We start from the raw sequence: 19,150 nt of genomic DNA on the forward strand, positions 1-19,150 counted from the left end.
GCCATTCCTGCCCTGGCTGTGTTTGTCACCGAGGCAGGGGACAGCCTGTTCTGCACATGGATGGGGCAGAAAGAGAAATGGCACACACCCGATTCAGTCAAAGGATCAGCTGTTCCCTGCTGCGTCCTGACTCCAGCAGTTGTGCCTAAAACTTCTATTTGACTTCTGAACACTTCTGTTTCACTTCCTAAAGAGCCTGAGTGACTAAAGATCCCCAGGATGTGCACAGGAGTCAGAGGGAGCTGCACAGCTTTTACCTGAAAGCTAATTAAAGCTAAAACTAGTGGTTAGAAATACATCCTGAGTCCTTTGCTTGTGAAAGATGAATCCTGAGCAAAGGAAAACGCAGAAGAGCAACCCCTGTCCTTATGGACCCTAAAGGTGGAGCGTTAGGGAAGCGCTAATCCCTGCCCAGCCTCGTCACCAAGAGGATTAGGCAGGAGGAGTTCATCTGGGGGCCGAGGGGCAGGAGGGGCGCGGTGCACGGCTGGGTAAGGGGGCAGCGGCTGGGTGAGGGGGCAGCGGCGAGGGAACGGGGACGGCAGAGGGGATCCCGCGTGTCCGCTCCCCTCTCCCTGCGCTGCTCATGGCGAGCCGGGACAGAGCCTGACCACCCTCGGTATCGCTGCTGGGCAGCCGAGGCTGAGCCCCGTGTCCGGCCCTCAGGTGCCGTGGGCCGGCACCGAGCCATGGCTGAGGCTCCGCAGGTCCATGTCCGGCCCACACGTGCCATCATGGGCCGGCACCGAGGCTGAGCCCCGTGTCTGGCCCGCAGGTGCCCACCATGGGCCGGCACCGAGCCATGGCTGGGCCTGATCAGGGTAATGTCCGGCCCGCAGGTGCCCACCATGGGCCGGCACCGAGCCCCGGCCGGGCCCTGCTGGACGCGGCTGCTGCGCGCCGGGGGCCGCTGGCTCCTGGAGCTCTGCGGGACGGCGCTGCGGGGGCTGCGGCGGCTCTGGAGCCTGGCCTGGGTCGGTACCGCGCGAACCCTTCCCCGGGGGGCTCCCCGAACCTCAGCCGGCTCCAAACGGGGCAGGGGCACTGCTGGGGTGCGATCCCTGCACCGCTGCTGCTGCTATGGGGGGCTGGAGGGGGGATGCAGTACCTGCACTGCTGCTGTGGGTGTTGCACTGGGGGCTGGACGCGGGGTGCAATACCTGCACCGCTGCTGCTCTGGGGGGCTGGCGGGTGTTGCAGTTGCAGGCGGGGTGCAATCCCTGCACTGCTGCTGCTGCGGGTGTTGCAGCTGGAGTCAGGGTGCAGTCCCTGCTCTGCTGCTGTGGGTGTTGCAGCTGCCCCACCGCAGCACCCGGTGCTGAAGCGGCACCCTCGTCCCTTGGGAGCTGCTCGGCTCAAGGCTCTGGGCGGGTGCGGTTGTGCCCAGCGAGAGCGCTGGGACGCGGGGACACCGCTCAGGGCGGGGGTGAGCCCTCCTCTCGCCCAGGTGCTGCTGATGTGCTACAAGAGCTGCTGGGATGGCGCCTTCCAGGTGACCGAGGAGGTAAAGCCCGGCTGGGAGAGCCCCGGGACAGCCGGGCCCGGTGACAGAACCTGCTGGGTGGCACTGGGGGGCTCTGGTGCCAGGGGCCAGCTGTCCATGGACCTGCCCATGCCCACTGTCCGCGTTGGCTTCCAGCTCGGCACAGCCCTGCAGCTGAGACTGGAGGGGACCGAGGAGGAGGAGGAGGAGGAGGATGTGGACTCGGATTCGGCATGGCAGTCTGCACAGACAGGTGGGTGCCCGGCCCGGGGGTGTCCCCGGGCGGTGGCAGGAGCTGAGCTGAGCTGTGCTGCCAGGGCAGTGGCGTGGCCAGGGCAGCGAGGCCGTGCTGGCCAGGTTGGAGGCGCTGGAGGCCGATGTCCGATTCCTGTGCACCGAGCTGGGGGCTGAGAAGCTGCTGTGGAGCTCCAGGTTCCTGGAGCTGCTGCGGGAACAGCAGAGCCTGCGCCAGCGGGTGAGTGCTGGGGGGAACAGGGGGTGCCAGCCCCCACATCCCCTGTGACCCCCCAGACCCTCACACCCTGCTCCAGCTGCAGGAGCTGCCCTGGAACAGCAGGGACAGCCCCGAGCTGCTGGGGGAAGCAGAGGACCCAAGTGCCAGTGGGAGTGAGGGAGAGAGCCCAGAAGGTAGGGAATGGGAATGGGGATGGTGGGGGGAATGGGGATGGGGATGGTGGGGGGAATGGGAATGGTGGAGGGGCTCGGGGAGGCAGTGGTGGGGAGGGGGCAATGTGCTGAGCTCTATGGGCAGTGTGGTTGATCCCCCAGCTGCCACCTGTGTGACAGTGTTCACAGGGGTCTGAGGATGAGGGAAGAGATGAGGATCTGACTCCGTGTTTCAGAATATTTATGATATATATTATACTAAAACTATACTAAAAGAATAGAAGAAAGGATTTCATCAGAAGGCTGGTAAGAATAGAAAAACAGAAAGAATGATAACAAAGGCTTGTGGCTTGGACAGAGAGTCCAAGCCAGCTGACTGTGATTGGCCATTAATTAGAAACAACCACATGAGACCAATCAAAGATCCACCTGTTGCATTCCACAGCAGCAGATAATCAATGTTTACATTTTGTTCCTGAGGCCTTTCAGCTTCCAAGGAGGAAAACTCCTAAGGAAAGGATTTTCCATAAGAGATGTGTGTGACACACCTGGGCACTGGGTGGCACTGGGCAGCCCGGGGAGGGAGGTGCTGGGAGAGGTTCCCAGTTCTGTTCCCAGCAGGAGCCTGGCTGGGGGCTCCCACTGCTGTCCCCTCTCTCCTTTTCTCTTTTCCAGGACGCCCGTGGATGGAGGCACCTCAGCAAGCACGTGGCTCCATCCAGCGTGACAGGCAGAAAATGTGAGTGAAGGTGTGAGCAGGGATCAGCAAACCAGGCAGGATCCACACATCCCTCCCTGCCCAGGCTGCTGCAGCCATGTATGTGCCTCCATGCATCCCTTGGGGCTGGCTGGGCCCGGCCCCATCCAGCAGAGCTGCAGCCATTCCCCAGGAGCAGGAGCCAGCTCGGGACAAGCCACTGGCCCTGGCTCTGCCCCAGGACACGGCACAGCCCTCCCTGCCAGGGCTGACTGTGCCTGGTGAAGCCCACCGAGGAGCATCCTCCTGCTCTGCTGCTTTTGGGAGTTCCAGGAACAACAGTCTGGTCAGCACCAGCTTCAGTCACCTTGCACTAGGGTGAGGGATTGCAAAACTCACCCACTGACTTCCTGATGGGGCAGATCCATTCTCTCCAGCTGTTCCTGCACACCACAACCCTGGGCTGGCTCCTTGAGACTGCAGGCAAGGACAGCCAGCTCCCCAGGCATGGCTGAGGGCTCTGTGCTGGCCACAACACCTGGCCCAGGAGCCTGCAGGGCTGAGGGGCTGCCCAGTGCCCAGGCCTGGCCCTGCACAGGGGCTGCACCCTGCCCCAGGCTCCCCCTGCTCAATACAGGCAGCTGCTCTCCATCACTTGTGTGTGCTTGGTCTTTCCCCAGCAGGGCTGGGACAGTGTTCTCTTATAGATCAAGAGTTCTGCTATCATTATGGTGCAAGGATTCCATATCACCAGAGTTTCACACCTCCTCGCTGGTCCTTTCAGGCAGCTGCTCTAAGCATTGACTCTTCCTGGTCCTTGCAGCAGCCATCTGACTCCAGATCCCACCAACCCACTCTTTTACACCACTGTTCTTATTGGCTACAGCAGTGGCCTGCTAAGATCAGGCCTGCTCCTAATCTTTAGTAATTGGTTCAGCTGCAACTCTTTAGGGGATAAGATTGCATTCTATACGAGCTTCATTTACCCACACTGTGTCCCCCTACAGGACAACTCCACCAGAGCCCTGCAGGCTGTTTGGGAGGGGGACAGGATGAGCTGTGGCTGGAGCAGAGCAGGGCTGGGCTCCAGCAGCAGCAGGACAGGCAGGGATCTGTGCTCCCAACGTGCCCGTGCAGCTCCCACACGCAGGGAACTGGTGCAAGGCCAACAGCAGCAGCCTGACTCACCCAGGGACTGCCCCGTGCTGCTCAGAAATGGCACAGAAAACCAGGTCCTGGCAGGTGCCATGGGAGCCCCAAGCTGGCCCCCCACTTGTCACAGACATCTTTTATGGAAAATCCTTTCCTTAGGATTTTTCCCTCCTGAGAAGCTGAAAGGCCTCAGGAACAAAATTTAAACATTGATTATCTCCTGCTGTGGAATGCAACAGGTGCATCTGTGATTGGCCCATGTTGGTTGTTTCTAATTAATGGCCAATCACAGTCAGCTGGCTTGGACTCTCTGTCCAAGACAGAAGCTTTGTTATCATTCCTTCCTATTCTATTCTTAGCCAGCCTTCTGATGAAACTTTTTCTTCTATTCTTTTAGTATAGTTTTAATATAATATATATCATAAAATAATAAATCAGCCTTCTGAAACATTGAGTCAAGATTCCCATCTCTTCCCTCATCCTGGGACCCCTGTGAACACCATCTCACCCAGTCCTGCAGGAATCACAGCACCTCCATGCTGGGACCACAGGAACACCAGGCAGTGACCAGGTCCTGCTCCTGCTGCAGCCTCCATCCAGCTCTCCATGGCAATCCTTGGGCTGGAAATCCCCAGGCAGCCCACAGGGAGCAGGAGGAGGAGGGTGACACCAAACAGGATTAGCTGCAGCCCCCAGCTCTGCACCCCATGGAGCACCTGCACCTCCCCACAGCACCTGCAGCACGGCAGGAGCCACAGAAACCTTCCCCAGCCAGAGCTCCTGACCTATTGCTTAACCCGAGGCTGCATTTCCTCCAACACTTGTGCAACACTGCTCCCCAGCCCTGGCAGGGCCCTCGGTGGCTTTGGCAGGAGGGCTGAGCAGGCTGCTGCTGCCCCAGACAGGGCTTTGGCTCCCAGGGGCAGCCCCTGGCCTTGGGGGGCTCTGGGGTATTCAGGGCTCTTAGGAAAATATGTGAGAGCTGGAAAAGCTTGTGGCTGGAAGGCAATTGCTGACAGCATCCTGACAACACACACAAATACAAGGTGCATCAACAAATCAACTGCTTCTGGCCTGCAAGTGCCAGGAACATTTCTGCATCCTTTGCACAGCAAAATTCCAGGACCAGAACAAATTATTACAGCAATTGGTTTTGCTGTAGTAATTTAATTTAGGTATTTAAAATCTCTTACAGTATCTACAATAGAAAACATCTTAGAGAGTAAGAGGAAATGAGACAGGCAGCACCACCAATGTGGTGGTGTTCACAGGGGTCCCAGGATGAGGAAAGAGATGAGAATCTTGATTCAGTGTTTCAGAAGGCTGATTTAATATTTTATGATATATATTATATTAAAAGAAAATGATATATTAAAAGTCTACTAAGAGAATACAAGAAAGGATTTCATCAGAAGGCTAGCAAGGAATAGAAAGGAATGATAATAAAATCTTGTGACTGACCAGAGTCCAAGCCAGCTGAACAGTGATTGGTTATTATTTCGAAACAATCAACATGAGACCAATCACAGATGCACCTGTTGCATTCCACAGCAGCAGATAATCATTGTTTACATTTCATTTCTGAGGCCTCTCAGCTTCTCAGGAGAAAAGACTCTAATGAAAGGATTTTTCATAAGATATGTCTGTGACACACCATCACCACCCCATCCTCCCGCCCCCGCACTGCCCTGGAGCAGCACCCAGCTCCTCCCTAGCACCTTTCCCTCCTCTTGCATGCCACACTGACTGCAGTTCCTCAATTCCTGCACTCCTGTCTCACAGGGAGGCTGTGCTGCAGCAGCACTTTGGGGTACAGGCTGCAGAGCTGCTGCCATGCTCACACATCCATTCCTCTCCACAGGGAGAGCTCAGCACTGGGGGAGCAGGGGGTGGATGCTGAACCTCCTCCCATCACATGCACAAACCCCATCCCCTGTCCCACAGCCTGCACAGGAACCTTCCCCATTCCTGCTTCTGGAAATGCTTCAAAATACTGGAACTGAGCTGGCCACATCCTGGAAACTCCAAGGGGAGGAACCAGTGAGTTCAAAGGGAAGTTCAGGGAGCAAGGGCAGCACAGGGCAGGGGAGAGATGAGCAAGTGTGACAGTGTTCACAGGGGTCTGAGGATGAGGGAAGAGAGGATCTGACTCCATGTATCAGAAGGCTTGATTTATTATTTTATGATATATATTATATTAAAACTGTATTAAAAGAATAGAAAAAAGGATTAAATCAGAAGGCTAAGCTAAGAATAGAAAAGGAATGATAACAAAGGCTTGTGGCTCAGAGAGTCCAAGCCAGCTGACTGTGATTAGCCATTAATTAGAAACAACCTCATGAGACCAATCCCAGATGCACCTGTTGCATTCCACAGCAGCAGATAATCAATGTTTACATTTTGTTCCTGAGGCCTTTCAGCTTCTCAGGAGGAAAAATCCTAAGGAAAGGATTTTCCATAAAAGATGTCTGTGACAAGCAAGCCCTGGAGAGCAGACTGGCCTGCCTGGAGGAAGCAGCCCCTCCCAAAGCTCAGCACGAGGCTGCAGTGGCACACAGCTGACAGGATGAGGGCTGGGAAGCCCCTGAGCACAGGAAACCTTCAGCAGGCCCATGTGCGACCTCCTTCCCTCCAACAGCCCAGAGAGCTGACACAGATCTGACCCAGTTTGGCAAAACACCCAAAAGCAAACACCCAGCAGCACAGCAGGCTCTACACCCCAGCCCCAGGAAGTGCTAAACCAGAGGATGCACCCCAAAACCCCCACCTGAACAGCCCCAGCAGGGCTCCAAGCTGTGCAGGCAGGCAGGCAGCCCCACCACCCCTGGCACTGAGGAGTGTGTAGGGGAAAAAATGTGCAGCAGCAACAGTTCCAATCAACATTCCCATGTCCCAAATCTATGGCACCACAGTGAGCTTGGGGAATGGGACACAGAACTTTGTGTGAATGAAGGAAAAACTCAGAGCACAGCAGTTTGGGGGAGAAACCCAGATGATCTGTGCTAGGGCCTGACCCTCCCAAACTACTCCATGTGCCCCATGACTGTCACTGCAGCAGAAACATCACAACCAGAGTCAGTCAGCTCCAGCTCATCCTCTCCTGGCTGTGATAATGAACCCCGGCACTGATGTGACCGTGTTCACAGGGGTTCTTGGATGAGGGAAGAGATTGATATCTGACTCTATGTTACAGAAGGCTTGATTTATTATTTTATGATATATATTCCATTAAAACTACAGTAAAAGAATAGAAGAAAGCTAGCCTTCTGATGAAATCCTAAGAATAGAATGGAATGATAACAAAGGTTTGTGGCTCGGACTCTCTCTCTGAGCCAGCTGGGCATTAATTGGCCATGAATTATAAACATCCAAGATGGGCCAATCTCAGATGCACCTGCTGCATTCCACAGCAGCAGATAATCAATGTTTACATTTGGTTATTGAGGTCTCTCACCTTCGCAAGAGGGAAAATACTAAGGAAAGGATTTTTCATGAAAAGATGTCTGCGACACACTGATTCCTTTAATTCTCTCTCAGTGCAGCTTTGAGACACAAACCCAAACCACTCTACATTTACCCTTTTACACATCCTGTAAAACTAGAATTACCTATTGTCTTTCACAGGAACGCCAGCCTTAAAATCCTACAGCGTTTTTCAACTACAAATCCCACTAAGGACAGCAGCAAAGTCCTCACCTGGCTAAAGCTGTGCTCAGATCCTGACACACCTCTCCATCCCCACATGAGCTGTGTCACTGCAGTGACAGCCCCAGAGGCTTCCTCTCCCACAGTCAATAAAGACTTCAGAGTGAGAGCAGCAGGTTTGTTTTGAAATGCAGCTGGTCCCTGGAAATGCACCGGCCTGCCTGGTTTCTCATTAACTACAGAGTCACTGCCCTGTGGTAAATGAAGAGCACAAGTTTCAATACAGACCATAAAGTTATTTAACCAGTGAGATAAGAACGTGCTGTGCTGCAGTGGAACAGGTGGGAGGGGAAGAGCTTTACTCCACAAGGTGAGCACTGATATTCCTGCTGCACTTCAGTCCGTAACAAATCTTCAGAGCAAAACCTAGACATGTTACCATTCACATATTCCACAGTCAATATCTGACACAAATGTACTGTAACTGGATAAAATATGTATTTATTTCCAGGCTGTACTGTGGAATTGCCCCTTAAAGCCAAACACAGTCCATGCTGATTCCAAAATTGCCAGGAGTGTGGCATTTCTGCTGCTTTAAATGACCATAAATGCTGCTTTAGCACCCAGGGCACCCACACTGTGGTGCTGAGCGAGAGCCAGAGCTGCTGCCCATCCCACCTGCCCTGGGCACTGAGCAAGCCCAAATCAGCAGCAGACACTGCCCATGCCCTTATCTGCCACAGCACATGGACGTTTTGGTGTCACTGCATCGATTGTCAGCCTGTCAATAACAGCCTCAGGCTGCACACGGAGATCAAAGACAGTCAGAGGAACCCCGGGGAGGAAGGATCATTTCTCTGGCTTCCCTGAATGTTGAATGTTCCTCCACAAAGCCACCAGAGACCAAATATGTCAACTCAGCAGTTTTTATTTATATAACACAGTTTTTCTTTGCCAGGGCTGTCACATGGCTATTCAGTACATGGCTATACTGCATAGTGATACAGAAAGTTCAGCAAGTGTCAGCTGAGGAGTACAAAATGTTAAATCTTCTCATTGCAAGAGAGGCAGCAGATACCAGCATTCCACCAGAAACCCAAACCCACCTTGCCAAGTAACACATGGCTGAGGTGAGGACAGCATTGATTAAAAACTGCAAGCAGCAAGGTGCTGAACAGTAACATTAAAAACCATTTTATCTGTAATTTACAAATATGCAAAGTATCAGGTTACTTTAAAATTAAGAAGCATTTTGCTTACTAACATGAAACATTACTAATTTGTAATGTATCATTATTAACCAGGTATACAGGTTCCTGTGTCCCTGTGGTCTCATGGCACATGGTGCCAGTCTGGGCAGGTCATTCCTTGGACAGCAGAGGGAAGAGCAGAACAGACAACCCTGCTCCCAGGAGGGTTTCAGGACCAGCTGCCTTCCACTCTCCCCTTCCTAATTTGCCACTCAATAACCTTGGTTTAACCACAGAAGGGCGTATTGTATTTAGAAAACAACAACACACACAGATACAATGTGTATCAACAAATCAACTGCTTCTGGCCTGCGAGTGCCAGGAACATTTCTGCATCCCTTGGCACAGCAAAATTCCAGGACCAGAAACAATTACTACAGCAATTGGTTTTGCATATTTAAAATCTCTTACAGTACCTACAATAGAAAACATCTTACAGAGTAAGAGGAAATTAAACAGAAACAGTCTTGCCAAATAATTCTTATTCTACAATTCTGGATGCTGCTCTAGTTGGGCACAGCCAAAGGGGACAGGGGAATATTGGTGAGGAAGAAGAGAAAGCAACAGCTTTACAACACAAAATATTAAAGACTGCTCGGGAAGGCCCCTGGCAGCAGTCCAGATGTGACTGCAGCTGTTCTATTGCTGTCTGAAGGCAAAAGGCACATAATAATAAATCCTTGTCAGTGCTGCACAGAGCCAGCCTGGGACAGAGACAGTTCCAGAGCAGCGCTCACAGCATGCTCAGCTCACCCACCTGCTCTGACACTGCAGCTGTCAGCACACACCCAACACACAACTCACACCCAGCTCTGGAGCAGTGTCCAGCCACTCCTCAGAGCCAGGACTGTGCTCCTGGGAGCTCAGAGCTCACCCAGCACTTGTGGTCCATGGGGCACAACTACCTCAGGAAAGTCAGCTGAGGTGGGAGGGCTGTGGAAAACATCATTCAAGAAGTGCACCAGTAAAACCAGTCAGATAAATCCAGCTTCAGATTACAGTTAGAACCCAATATTTGCCACAGATCTAAATGGTGGGATTTAGTAAAGAGGCTTAGTCAGGACCTAACAACAGCACTGACAAGGCATTTGGGTCCTCAGAAGCCAGCCTTAGGCCACTACAAAGGCAGCACCCACTTCTCTCACATCCAGTTACGGACAACTGCGGGAGCTCAGGGTGTGCCAGACTCCCATGAACCCCAAAGGAACAGCCCTACTCTAGAGCTGCAGCCTCCTTCCTGCTTAGCCCCTGGGGAAGGTGGGATGCTGGAATGTTCTCACCTCTCCCACACACACATGGTCATAGCTGGAGCAGAATTTGCTGTGAGCACACCACCTCTGGCACCCAGCCTCCAGCTGGAACCCAGTACTTCCAAAGGAATAAGGAGCACTCAAAGGCACCTGTGGCAGCTGCAGAGGCAATCCCAGCCCCTCCAGCTCTCCCCACACCTGCCTGCCCTCAGCACCTGCCTCACACCCCCGGGTTCTGGGCCTTGTAGATGAGGATCTCAGCGGCCAGCCTCTGGGGGTCCAGCAGCCGGGGGAAGCGGCTCATGACAGCGTTCACCAGGTGCGGGTGGAAGATGCCGCACAGCTTGACGTGCACGCTGGCCCTCTCCTCAGCAAACTTCTCCGGGTCAGCCCAGGGCCCCGAGTCCCCGTAGGGCGGCCCTGGGGCCCCGTGCATGGGGTGTGGGCCGGGCACACCTGGGGATCTCACCTGGGGCAGGGGGTAGGGCTCGGACCAGAACTCCCGTGAGCGCGGCAGGGCGGCACCGAACTCACTGGGCAGGCTGTACTGCCCTGCTGCACCCACGGGCACCCCAAAGCCTGAGAAAGAGTGGGGTGCCCCCGAGCGAGGCATCTCAGGGCTGTACTGCAAGAAGCTAGCACCAGAGGAAGAGGATTTGTGGGAGCTGTGGTTGTAAGAGAGCAGCCCGTTCTGCTCCAGGCTGGGGGAATGGGGGTAGATGGGCCTCTGCCTGCCACAGGTGCACACGGGCACCTGCTCCCCATGGGAATGGTCACAGTGACTGGTACATCTGTGAGGCCACATGTCAGACAGCTGGTTCTCCAGAGAGCCAATGCCTGAGTCGAGATGCTCCTGAGAGATGTAAGACAGAGAATCCATGGGAGGCTGCTGGTACCTGTCAGGGGAGACAGTGCCTGACACACAGCCTTTGGCCTGAAGCACAACGTCACCGGGCTTGGCTTTGTGGGCCAAGCTCTTCCTCTCTGCAGAGATCTTCTGTACAGAGCTTTTGTCACTCTCTGTGGGCACAGAGCACAAGAGCTCTGCCTGGGAACCCCGTTTCCCCTTCTTCTCCTCCTTGGCACTGGTACTTCTGGTTGGGGACAGCCTTGCGTTGGCACGGAGCTCATCAGCCAGCGAGCGCTGCGGCTGGTTGATCCTTTCAGGGTGGTAGAACTTACACTTAATTCCATAAGTGCATTTTTTCCCTGTAAGGAAAGCCAGAGCATGGAATGACCAGCTGGATTTGACCAGATTATGAGTGACACTTGCACAGGCACCTTGTTCTTCACATTAAGAAGGCAGATCTTACCATAAGGGCACTGCTGTTTCTTGTGTTCTGGAACTACAGGTTTCTTCCTGAGGAAGTTATCCAGGCTGGGGCCATGACGCCCTAAGGGATCATCTGGAGGCATAAACCTAAAGAAAAGCAAATTTCAGTCAGCAGCAGCTCACTTTTCTGAGCTGAGGTTTGGTTTGTTCTCAAAGCCTCCCATATCATTGAAGATCAAAAGCTCTCTGAGCCCTACAAAGCTCTCCCATTTCCTGCAGAGATAATTCTCCTGCCACCCAGTCCACACCAGCACAAAATGCTTCCCTTCAGGCACAGAGGAGGCTCAATGCCTGATTGTCAACCAGAATTACTACCTGCTGCTAACAACTGTCCTGTGAGGAAATCACACCCTGGAGCTCTCCTTGGAGCTCCTAGCTCCAAATTAGGAGCAGCTACTGAGATACCACCAACTTCTTTTGGCTTTGTAGAAGCCAAAGGAGTTAGTGGCATCTCAGTAGCTGCTGAGATGATGCTTTGTAGAAAAACAAAATGCTAGTGAAGAAATAATGAAAAGCTTTCAATTATTTCTTTTCATTATTTCTTCACTAGCATTTTGCTCTTCTCATGCAGCACTTAGTATTGCTCCATTAGAAGAAGCCAGTGTGTTCACACAAATCTTTCTTAAAAGCCCAGGAAAATGTGATCATGATGCTCTGGAGTGGCTCCCTAAAACAGAGGCTAGCCAGAGTTAGAAGAATAAAGTGGGGATTTATTAAAGGCCTTCAACAGGTATACTTTGGGCAGTGCAAAAGCCTCACAACAGGCTACACCCAAGATGGACCATGGTCATGAGTTTTTCAGATTAAGTTTGGTCTATTTGCACATCAGGGGTTAATTGTCCAATTACTGCTTCAGGTAATGAAGTCATATCTCCCCAATTTGCTCCTCTCTCTCCAATTCAATTTTGTTGATACTTTTCAGGGCCTGAGGCAGAGGGTGCCCTTGGTTCTCAGACCCAGAATGATTGGATTGTCTGCCTGTCACTGTCATATTTTCTGGAAAAATCCCTTTGCCCAGGATTTCTCTCCTGGGAAGCTGAGAAGACTCAGAGAAAAAGGAAAACAAGATTATCTCATTTGCTTCTCCTGTGTTTTGCTGCTTTGAAAGGTGGTTGGAGATTGTTCCATTGGTTTCATGTGAATTGTTTTGACTTATTGGCCAACTATGGCCAAGCTGTGTCAGACTCTGGAGAAAGAGTCACGAGTTTTCATGAGTATCTTTTAGCCTTTTGTCTCTAACCTTTCTGTATTCTTTAGTATAGTTTAGTATAGTACTCTTTAACATAATATAGATCATAAAATAACAAATTAGCCTCCTAAGAACATGGAGTCAGATTCATCATTCCTCCCTTTCATTAGGGAACCCCACAAATACAAGACATTATAAATAAACAAAACCATTTATTCTGTCTCTCCACAACCCAGACTGCATTCAGCCCCGCTCATCACTGTTCTGAGTTATTAAAATCTCAGCTTTTTGCAAGCTCCCCTCAATGTGAAAAATTGAAAAAAAATCTGGCTAAGCAGGATTAAAATATTCTATTAAAATATAAAAAACATATAAAAATTTTAAAATGTTAAAAATTATATTTATATATATTTATATATTATATATAATATATATTAATATAATATATATATTATACATATATATTAATATGTGTATAAAAAATTGTGGCAAAATATGCTGCATTTAAATACAAAGCCTGTTAAGAACATGGAGTCAGATGCATTATTCCTTCCTTCATCTGGGAACCTTGCAAACACAAGATCTGACCAACACGTGATGACTTTACCAACACTCCATATGGAGTTTAGAGTCACGCACTGACGCTGTACAAGAAATAAAACAATAAAAGCCAAAACCAAGGCAGGAGCCCTACTTGTCATTGACAAAGGAGTACATCAGCAGGCGCTCCTCGATGAACTTCTTCCACTCGGGCCGCTCGCTCTGCAGGTCGCGGTAGGTGTCGTTGGACACCACGATGCCATCGGAATCGTGCGCCAGCTTGACGATGAAGCGATCGTCGTAGCACACCACGCGCTTGCCGCCCACGCGCCGCGACGGCGTGAACACCAGGATCTTCTTCTTCTCCAGGTCCCGCAGGATGTACTGGTCTGGGGCAAACACAGCGGTCAGCACACCTGGGGGGGACTCGTGGGGTCCCCAGGATGAGGGAAGAGAGGAGTGAATCTGACTCCGCTGATATCAGAAGGTTAGTTTATTTTAATGTTATATTTTTGTATTATAATTATATATTATATTTTAAATATTTTTATTTCCTATAATTTTATATTTATATCATCATTTATCCTACTTTTATATCTCCATATTTTTTAATATTATTTAATATTTTTCTACTTCTATATTACTTTTATATTATTTTAATTTTTTATACTTTTATATTTTTAATATTACTTTAATGTTATATTCTTTATTTTTATTTCTAAATTATTATTTATTTTTATTATTTTATTTAATTATTTTTTATTGTATTTTTATTTAGATATAAACAAAGTATATATTATATATAAGTGTTTAATTAATTTTATTTTATTTTTCTAATGTTTGTATTTTTATTTTTATTTTATTTTTATTTAATTATTTAATTTTTATTTTAATTTATTTTCATTTCAATTTTTTTTAATTTTTATTTTTTCAATTTATACTATACAATATTATATTAAAGAATAATATACTAAAACAATACTAAAGAATAGAGAAAAGATACAGACAAAAGGCTTAACAAGAATGATAATGAAAAACTCATGACTGACTCCTCAGAGTCCAACACAGCTGATGGTGATTGGTCATTAAGTAAAAAATTCACATGAAACCAATCAAACATGCACCTGCTGGTAAGCAATGTCCAGATCACATTCCAAAGCAGCAAAACAGGAGAAGTTGAGGCTTCTCAGCTTCCCAGGAGAAAATCCTGGTGAAGAGATTTTTCCAGAAAACATGACAGTGACACATCTGCACAGCTCTTCACGCAGATGAAACAGCATTATCATGGCAGTCATATTTTCTGGAAAAAATCCCCGTGCCCAGGATTCGTCTCCTGGGAAGCTGAGAAGCCTCAGAGAAAAAGGAAAACAATATAATCTCATTTGCTTCTCCTGTCTTTTTCTGCTTTGGAATGTGGTTGGCAATTTTTTATCCAACAGGTGATTGTTTCATTGTTTCTGCTGTGAATTATTTTAACTTATTGGCCAACTGGGGCCAAGCTGTGTCAGACACTGGAGAGTCACAAGATATCTTTCTAGCCTTCTGTCTGTATCCTTTCTTTAGTATAGTAGTCTTTAATATAATATGGTATCATAAAATAATAAATTAGCTTTCAAGAACATGGAGTCAGATTCCTCCCTTCATTTGGGAACTCTGCAAATACAAGACATTATAAATAAACAAAAACATTTATTCTGTCTCTCCACAACCCAGACTATATTCAGTCCTACTCATCACTGTTATTCAAATCTCAGCTCTCTGCAAGCTCCCCTCAATTTGAATAATTCTGGCTAAATATGCTTCAGTTAAATACAAAGCATGTACCTGCAAGAGGAAAAATATCAAGAAATAAAAGACAAGAAGTTAGGAAGCAGAGCAGTATTACATTTCTTGTTTTCTGAATTACTGCAACTGATCCAGGCAAAAGCTGACTTAGGGGAGAAGTTAATGACTAATACTCCCTGGTCAGTTCAGCTCCTACTACTCAGACTTTCCATTCTGAAGTTAATTACTGACTTAGCCAGAACTCTGCAAGCTCACTAAGTGACAGAGCAGTCAGCCTGAAAAGCTGCTTTTGGTTTCCATATTTTCATACCTGTTATGAGTACATCTGGTCGGGGCTGCTCCTTCCTCCACGATGGCACAAACACTGTAATGTCCTTGTGTCCCCTGTCCCAGAACCACTGCACAGCCAGAAGGATACCTCGGCAGGAGAACACTTCTTTATTCCCATGGCTGCAAAGGAGAAAATTAAGACTTTAATCCCCTCATGATTCAGTGCACAGAGCAAAGGGAGCTGGCAATTAGGACAAGCTTCAGTGAAGTGTTGAGGAGCACAGGCAGCAAACACAGATGCTTTTCTTGTGTAACAACAGCCTCACTCAGACCTGCCCAGCACCCCTATTCGTGTCAGTACCTCAGGAAACCAGTGAACACCCAAATACTCACTGGGAGGGAGGCAGCAGCTGGAACTGTTGCAGCTGCTCTGAAACAGTCTCTGCTTCAAGCCTTCTGATGTTATTTTTAGCCCAGAGCACAATGTGACCTAAAACCCCTTTGTGCTACTCTGACAGCCAATGCCAGTGACTGTTTCCTGCCACTGTATCCTCACCGGGCCTTCGCTTGCAAACTTGTTCTGATCACTTCAGCAAAACAAGGCATTTTATATGCACCCTCATCTCAAGGAAAGATGATTCATTCCATGATGGCTCCAAACCTCATCTACAAATGCACTATTTGCACAAAATGGCATCACCTCCTGTCATCAGTGCTGGATGAGAGAACAGCTCATGGCAGCCGGAGAACAAAGTTTGACAACCTTGTCAGAAGCCACGTACTGATGCAAAAAGCTTCTTAATTATTCATTAAGTCATATCAATAAGTTTCCAGAATTTCTAGAAGGAAACTACCCCTCCTGTTTTACAAGCAGTAGTATTTACAGTGCAATCAGCTCTTCTGCTGATAGTGGTTTTGGCAAACTTCCAACACTTCTATTCCAGCCTGACATGCCACTGTGGGGATCCATATTCTGTGACAATGCACGACACCAAAAGGGGAGCTGCTCTCACAATTCAGGAAGGTTCTCTTCACCTGGGCATTACCTGTCCCAAATTTTCCTCCTTCCATCAGCACCTGAACAGCATTTCAGCCCCCATCAGCCCCGTTCCTGCAGTAGCACTGTTGCAGCACCACTACAGAGAAGTTTCAGTTCCCCTCCCAGCCTCACCCTTTCTTTGAAACTACAAAGGAAGTTGAAGAGCTGTACAAAAGTACTTATTCTAGAAGAACTAAACACTTGGCAACAGAACTAACACCTAGAGAGACACCTAACACACCTGCAATAAGAATCCTAAATTACAAAAGGATGAAAAATCATCAGAAGATGCTCTAAAAGTTTTCTCCAATATCAGATGGATTTAGCTATAAATAGCCAGGCATAGGCTACTACAATTTTTTAGAGATAAGTGTGAAAAACAAATCCCTTTTGGTGGAATTTTTTGGTTTGTCTTTGTTTTGGGTTGTTGGTTGTTTTTATTTTTTGAGTCTCTGCTACCAACCTCAAACCTCCAGAAGGCAGCTAATTGGGCTGATCTGATTTGGCAGCAGCCAAGGAAAAATTCCCTTAGAAGGAAGTAAAAGCTAATTTCCACTATGATTTGCATAAGTTTGTCAAGAGCTGTTGAGGGAGGCCGCTGTACATACTGCAAATGAATCAGCAGGGAACATCACACCATCAATACAGGAAGTTTCAGAATGGAATTCCCCTTCTAGAGAATTGCTTAAAAAAGCCAGACTGCTTCTCTCATGTCAGACCCTGGGCTCTGGCCTGCCCTGACTCACAGCTGCTGTGATTTCCCCTCTGCAGTTTGGGGTAACTTTCACCACTAAGAGGCTCCCCACTAACAAACACGGCCAATCCTGCTGTTAAAGCCCAAGCACTTATCCAAGGTAAACTTTGTTGCCAGAGTCACTTATCAGCCTGGGCTCACAATAGGCAATTTTCCACAGTGTTCCCAGAGCTGTAGAGAAGGTAGGAACTGGAAAAGGTTCTCTTCAGGAGTGCCAGGCATGGCTTTCACTCTCCTGCCCTGTTCCACTGCCACCACCATTCCTCATCCACCCTGGGGCTCACCTGTGCCACATCTTTTCTGTTCTGTTCTCAGAACTGTCAGCCAGGGCTTGGCAAAAACCACACCTACAAACAAACCTCCACGCAGCACTTTCACCCCAGACAAACCTACTGCAACCGACACGGCAGCTCCACCCGCACCCAGGGTTATTTTTTATAAAATCTGCATACACAAACATAAACAACAAAGGAGGCAGCTTCTGAGCTGCAACAGAAAAAAGCTTTCAGGACCCAGTTCAGAAGCTGGTGTGTTAAATTTCAAGAGTGTGCTATGCAGAGGAGGGGAACACATACTGCTGGGGGTGGGGTGAGGGCAAACAATGTTCACCAAAGTGGGAGCAAAGCCAGAGTGAAAATGGGAACATCACACCAATAAATATCCAGCCCTGAGATTCTGAATGCTTCATGGATACTGGGGGCTCTGGTGAGTGTCCATGAGAACCTGCTCCAGCAACACTGGGACACGTGAAACGGTGAGGATGAGTCACAGCCCTGCCTTGGTGACACCTCTGACATCTCATCGCTCCCTACCTCGTACAGAATTTCACCAATATACAAGAGGCACAATTCGGAGACAAGCCTCCAACGGAGCTCCATATTACAAACCCTTCTCTAATTAACCCTGTAATTATTTATTGAGCAACTTCCTGCTACGGAAACTTACACAAAGCCACTAGCTGAGAGGACAACGTCTCCTCAGTTATGCCCTCATTGCCAGAGCCCAGGAGGAAGTGTTGGTTTCAGAGGAAGCACTGCTGCCCTCACCATTGCCCCATGACTGGCGGCTCTGTGCAGGCAGAACACGGCAAGCCGGGCCCGCAAAGGCAAACGTGATGCTCGTCCTCGTGTGTCAGAGAGGAACTTTGGAAAATATTACCAGCCCCGTTCGCAGCACCCAGAAGCGGCTGCTTTGAGCGTGGCACTCACAGCTTTTCACCTCCGAGCCCCGGCAGAGATCATACCCGACAGCCCCGCGCCCAGCCCGGACGCACCTCATGGCCACGTTGCTGCCATCGATGACGATGGGCTTCAGGTTGTCGCTCTCCGTCTCCTCGGGGCCGGGCGCGGGGGATTTGTTGCCGGCACCGCCCCGAGGGACCAGCGGGGCCTCGCCGGGCTCGGGCGGGGCCTCGGGGCCGTCCCGCTCGGCCGGGCCGTGCTTCACCAGCTCCCCCAGCACCGTGTTGGTGTCGGCGCCCAGGCCCAGCTTCTGCAGCACGACGCGGATCTCCTCCGAGGAGTAGCCGAGCTTGCGGAAAAAATCCACCTTCAGCTGCAGCTCGGGGCCGTCTCCGGGCCCCTCGGGGCTCTCGCTGCCGCTCATCCCCGCTGCGGGCCGGGCCGCGGCCGGCAGCGCCTCAGGCCAGCCCGGGGCGACGCTGCCCGCGCTCATGGCTCCCGGCGGGGGACTCGTGGCCTCCGCTCGCCGCCGGGACCTGCGGGGCGACAGCGGCGTTAGCAGCGGGCCAGAAGCCCGGCTGAACCCCGGCTCTGCTCCCGGCCGAACCTCGGCCCCAGCTACACTCCGTTCCTGGCCCAACCCCGGCTCCACTCCCGGGTCGGCCCCGGGCCCCGGCCCCCGCCCCGAGCCCCCCGCGCTCACCGGGCCGCTGCCACCGCCGGGCTGCCGCTGCCTCTCCATGGGGCCGGAGCAGGGCGGGCGGCGGCCGCTATTTATACCGAGAGCCGCAGGGCGGAAGGGCAGAGCGAGGGGTGGAGCGGCAGGCTCGGCCCGGCCCGGCCCGCCCAGCCCTCCGTGCTGCCGGGCTGTGGCTCTGTGACACGCGTCCCTTGCACCGCCTGGGTCCCAGCGATGCAGGCGGCAGTGATTCAGCCGCTGGTGGTTTATCAACGC

The 19,150-nt window shown here is 50.4% G+C and overlaps 1 protein-coding gene across 1 annotated transcript; it reads right to left on the reverse strand.

The window, feature by feature from the left end:
• Positions 1 to 8,530: 8,530 nt before the first annotated feature.
• Positions 8,531 to 18,688, reverse strand: ZC3H12A (zinc finger CCCH-type containing 12A). The gene is made up of 5 exons (XM_054292565.1): positions 18,288 to 18,688; positions 15,262 to 15,401; positions 13,321 to 13,555; positions 11,418 to 11,524; positions 8,531 to 11,313 (listed from the first exon to the last, which is right to left on the reverse strand). The coding sequence occupies exons 1-5, from the start codon at positions 18,686 to 18,688 to the stop codon at positions 10,325 to 10,327; spliced, it is 1,872 nt and encodes a 623-aa protein (XP_054148540.1). The 3' UTR covers positions 8,531 to 10,324.
• Positions 18,689 to 19,150: the final 462 nt, after the last annotated feature.

Source organism: Melozone crissalis, unplaced genomic scaffold (genome assembly GCF_028551555.1).
Source record: "Melozone crissalis strain CALT ecotype California unplaced genomic scaffold, PUWL_Pcris_2 ptg000111l_1, whole genome shotgun sequence".
Lineage (NCBI taxonomy): Eukaryota > Metazoa > Chordata > Aves > Passeriformes > Passerellidae > Melozone > Melozone crissalis.

Bases quoted from the DNA above. Each gene is read 5' to 3' on its own strand.
- ZC3H12A (XM_054292565.1), bottom strand. From the start codon at position 18,688: ATGAGCGCGGGCAGCGTCGCCCCGGGCTGGCCTGAGGCGCTGCCGGCC. The intron at 15,402-18,287 runs GTGCGTCCGGGC...TCTCCTTTGCAG, and splicing joins GGCAGCAACGTGGCCATGAG to CCATGGGAATAAAGAAGTGT. The intron at 11,314-11,417 runs GTAAGATCTGCC...CTTTCCTTACAG, and splicing joins GAAACAGCAGTGCCCTTATG to GGAAAAAATGCACTTATGGA.